The sequence below is a fragment of the Nicotiana sylvestris genome, chromosome 1 (genome assembly GCF_000393655.2).
Source record: "Nicotiana sylvestris chromosome 1, ASM39365v2, whole genome shotgun sequence".
Lineage (NCBI taxonomy): Eukaryota > Viridiplantae > Streptophyta > Magnoliopsida > Solanales > Solanaceae > Nicotiana > Nicotiana sylvestris.
Window position 1 is genome coordinate 78,382,094 of NC_091057.1, and position 5,218 is coordinate 78,387,311.

General features: G+C 38.1%; 1 protein-coding gene across 1 annotated transcript; it reads right to left on the reverse strand.

The window, feature by feature from the left end:
• Window positions 1-1,453: 1,453 nt before the first annotated feature.
• LOC104215471 (uncharacterized) lies at window positions 1,454-2,978 on the reverse strand. The gene is made up of 2 exons (XM_070149653.1): window positions 2,195-2,978; window positions 1,454-2,124 (listed from the first exon to the last, which is right to left on the reverse strand). The coding sequence occupies exons 1-2, from the start codon at window positions 2,976-2,978 to the stop codon at window positions 1,454-1,456; spliced, it is 1,455 nt and encodes a 484-aa protein (XP_070005754.1).
• Window positions 2,979-5,218: the final 2,240 nt, after the last annotated feature.

Below are 5,218 nucleotides of genomic sequence, written 5' to 3' on the forward strand. Positions count from 1 at the left end.
TGTTTTTGCGATCCCACTATCAATTAGCATTGTTCTTGCAATGTCTTCAAGAGTTCTATTCTCCCTCTCCACAACACCATTTTGTTGAGGTGTTCTTGGAGTAAAACAATTGTGAGTGATGCCATTTTCAGTGCAGAATTCATCGAACTTGGCAGTGTCACACTCCGTCCCATGATCAAACCTGATGCAAGCTACTTTATTACCCATCTTCACTTGGATCTTTTTGACAAAGGCAACAAACACTTCACAAGTTTCATCTTTGGTCCTAAGGAACAAGGTCCATGTGAATATGGAATAGTCATCGACTATTACAAAGATATACTTCTTTCCTCCTCCGCTTGGCACCCTCATAGGTCTAAATAGATCCATATGAAGGAGATCAAGTGGCCTTGCAGTGCTGACTTCCTTTTTGGGATTGAACAAAGATCTGACTTGCTTCCCTTTTATATATGCATCACACACTTTGTGATCCTTGAAGCTTGATTTTTGCAGACAACGAACCAGGTCCTTCCTTACTAATTTGTTCAACAACGTGAAGCTTGTGTGACCTAGCCTCTTGTTCCATAGCTTAGTATCATCGCCAACAACGCTTAAGAACTTAAATCTCCATTCTTCAACGACTCAAAATCAGCTACATAGATATTCTTGTATCTTTTTGCCACTAGCACCACCTCACCTGTGACCAGGTTCGTCACTGTGCATATTTTTGACACAAACTCAGCCTTGTTTCCCTTGTCACAGATTTGGAAAATGCTTAGTAAGCTGTACTTCAAGCTGTTCACGTAGTACATATTTTCGATTGAGTGAGAGAGAGACTTCTCAATCCTTCCAACTCCCAGAATCTATCCCTTCTTGTCATTCCCAAAGGATACATTTCCTCCTTGCAGGGCCTTTAGTGAAAGGAAATCATTTGTACTTGCAATCATATACTTTGAGCAGCCACTATCCATGTACCATTGTAGGCTACTTCCTTTCACTATTCCCTGCACAAGAAGATTAGGAGTTAGCTTTAGGGACCCAAGCCAATTTGGGTCCTTTGTAATGAGTAAAGGGGTGAATAAGGGATCTTTTGGTCCATGCAGGCATTATGTGTTTTTTAAATGAGGGACCAGGTTCTCTACTAGTAGTTACTTTTTCAGCAAAGGCTTTGTTTTTCTACTATGACTGACATATGGCCTTACAGTTTTCTTTAAGTTGTCCATTGTTACCGCAGTGGGTGCAAAGCCAATTGTCAGGTATAGTAGTGTACTTCCTATAAGGGTTGTAAGGGATCTTTTCCCTTTGAAACCCAATCCCCTGCCTGTTTCCTCCATTGTTGGAGTACATGGCAGTGATAGAATCAGAGGACCAGGTCCACTTGAGTGATTTATCAAGATCACTCTTCACTCTACTAGGTCTTCCTGAAGTTGTTTGTTTTTCTCAAGTTCAACACACAGACTAAACTGCACTATCTTTAGCTCATTTTCAAGCTTAGTTTGTGCCTCGCTTGAAACTCCCTTTCCTTTATGATAATTTTCATCCCTACTTTCCATTGTGGGTTTCCCAACTTCAAGTCCATTACTACCACTAGAAGATCATCTCTTTCTTGTTCTACATTTTCAATCCTTTTCTTTAAGACATTTCTTTCTTTATTCGGGTTCTCAATTGACTCTCTCAGATCGACTGCAATTATTACTAGGTCATCTCTTGACTGTTCTGCTTCTCCTAATTCAACTGTTAAGACATATCTGTCATTTACAAGACTATGATAAGCATCGATTAGCACATTTTCCAAAGACATGAGTTTCTTAGGAGAATAAGATTTCAGATTTCTTTGAACATCCAGAAAATTTACCTCATCATCATCGTCATCTTCATCATCAGACTGGGCCATCAAAGAAAAACTTGAATCATACTCGGTTGATTCACTTTCTACTGCCATCATAGAGCTATTTCCTGGTTCATCATCTTCTGCAGATTCGATTAATAAATCTCCCCATATAGCAAGAGCTTGTCTCACAACATTGTCAGCGACATTTTTTCTATTGAAGCGTATGTCAAGAACCAGGTTCCTTTTGGCTGCTTTGTTTGAGTGGATCTTGTACTGATCCTGCTTTAGGAGAGGGCAGTCCTTGATGAAATGTCCTGGACTACCACATTTATGATAGAGATCATAATTCTTTGGCTTGCTAGAACTTCCCTTTTTTTGGAATGCCTCCATTCTTGTGAACCATTTTCTGGAATATTCTTGTTAGGTATGCCATATCACCATCTTCACCACTTGACTCATAGTTTTCTGTTTTGAGGACCAGGTTCTTCTCCTTCTTGGGCTCTCTTCTTTCACTGTCTTTCTTCTTTTTCATCTCATATGTTTTTAGATTGACAACAAGTTCATCAATAGTTAGCTCCTGCAAGTCCTCTGCCTTTGTAATGGTATTCACTTTGCTTTCCCAAGAACTGGGTAGCACGCTTAGGATCTTTCTAACCAACTTGTTTCTTGGTATAGTTTCATCAAGGGAGTGAATCTCATTGATGATGGAGGTGAACTGGGTATGCATTTCTTGGACAGATTCATTGTGTAGCATCCTGAAGAGCTCGTATTCAATTGTGAGCATGTCGATTTTGGATTGCTTGACCTGTGTTGTTCCTTCATGAGCTGTCTGTAGGGTTTCCAAAATTTCTTTGGCTGACTGACATGCTGATCTCCTATTGTATTCATCCGGTCCAATACCACATACCAGAATTTTCTCAGCACGAAAGTTCTTCTTTATGGTATCAGCATCATTGAATTCTTTCCATGTCTTGGGAATGGCTACTAGTGGGTCGCCAAGGTTTTTGGTAGGAATAAATGGTCCATCACATATGACATCCCATATCTCAGAATCTTTAGCCATGATAAAGTCATGCATTCTAGTTTTCCACCATCCATAATACTGTCCATTGAACCTAGGTGGTCTGTACGTAGACTGGCCTTTTTCGACGTTTGGAGGAGTAGCCATGATGATCCTTTCTAATTATTAACCTAATTGAAATAACCGGCTCTAATACCAATTAATATAATATAAGGGTCCACCAAACTCTATAGAGAACCATGTTCTCTATCAGGTCCAACAGTACACACACAGAGAGCTATAATTAAATGGTAAGAGGAATTTTACGTAGAAAATTACCTGCTCAACGGGATTAAAAACCACAACCTACCCTTGTAGGATATCAACTTCACTACTGAGCAGCTTTTAGATTACAATCTATGCAACCTAGGAATTCACCTCTTATTCCCTCACTAACTTGTAATACTCTATTACAAGCCACTTTGTAATAACTCTATTACAAAGATTTTACAACACTAACTCTAGCCAAGACTCAAACATACTGGTTTAAGGACATACAATTACTTTATGTGGGAACTGGTCCGTAGTTGTTTTGTTTTTTATTCTTGAAGCACTTGAAAATTGCTTTCTGGATAGTCACGTTAATGAGCTTGTCAAATGTTCAAGTGTTTGTTTTGCCTCCATTGCATGCATATATACATGTGTGACCTCACTTACAATTATGCAAGCAAGGTAGGTAAAAAGTCTTCCCTGGAAAGTTGACTACAAAACTGTTCTGCACAGTAGCGTGTGCAGACAACAATTTTCCAGCTGGAAAGTTGACTTTGTGTAGTCTCCTAAGAAACTGATAGGGACCTGGTCCCTCAGTTGTTCCTTCCACTTCTGAAGAGTTAAATCATATTCTCCGCTGAATCCCATCCTGGGATCTTGTGATCTTGAGGTCTTGTAAATGTGTAACAGGTTTTTATCTGGTTATGTATAGTAAGTTTGTTAGATAATCAAAATATAAAGTAAAGTACTTGTAACCAGAGTACTTGTAACCTATTAATAAGTCAACATTAATGATAGAGCTATAAGAAACAACATGATCCCTCTGAAGTGTCACCGTATATGCACACTAATTATACTTATATATTTAGTGCCTCTCATTGGAACTATTATCAATACCGTACCATGACTGCCCCATTTATTAGTAGTAACTGCCCGACCGGCCGTAGCACGATGGTAAATATATGACTGCCCAACCACTCGTAGATTGATGGTAAATGCATGACTGTCCGACCGACCGTAGTACGACGTTAAATGCATGGCTGCCAGACTGGCTGTAGCACGGTGATAAATGCATAACGGCCCAACCGGCTGTCGCTCGATGATAAATGGAGTTGCATATAACACTACATTATGAATATAAACATCTTTATTGAATGCCTCAATAGAAACTTAGGAATATACTTAGGCATGCTTTGAATATCATTTTAAAATAAGGAATAACAAAGACATCCTTAACTACTAAGAGTAGAACCACTTATGAAATAGCATTACGTTTATGTTTTATTACTTGGATCGTGCCAAAAGAATGAAGGATTAGCCTTAACATATCTTAGCCCACTGGCCCAAGATCTCACCTCGAATCCACTTCACGATCTATACGATAACAAGAATAATACTATTGTCAATCGTATGAACAATTCTCTTAATCACATAATAGAAGATAACATATCCTACAATGAAATGGATAGTATTTCCCCTATTTTTATTATTCCCTCAAGCATGCCATAGGTAAGATAATACAACAACACAAATAGGAATTCCTATGACACATTTTACAACCAAATAATGATACAACGAGTGGAAAGCTCGGCTATGATTATCAACCATACTTCTACAATCTTTTCTTTCCTTCAAAATACATATCAATACCTACACCAATTGTATAATCAAGTTACTCCAACAATTTCCAGTCACAATAAAACTTAGAAAATTACCGGATAATCGATAGAACAACAACAACATTAAAATACGATTTCTCGCTATTAACTCCATAATTCCCATTCCACAATTTAGCTATGGCCTAGATGAATTTAAATACCAAGGAGAGGAAAATTCTTACTTTATTTTCCAAGAAATACTCTTATTCCACCTTACTTCACATTGAAGAAAGCACAGATTAACCAACGCATTAAAATAGAATAACGAGATCGAGGTGGTGCGCAAAACCCGTATATTGATCTTGTGAAAAATTGCATTTTACTTCCTTAAAAAGGCAAGTGTCCTTGCTGCTATATCAATAAATTATCTTACGTTGCAGCTATATAAATATAAGTTACCATTTCAACATAGTTGTTTGCCTTCATTAAAGCCAAGAAAGTGGTATAAAGTCTAAAGTAACCTTTTTCTCTTTACACGTG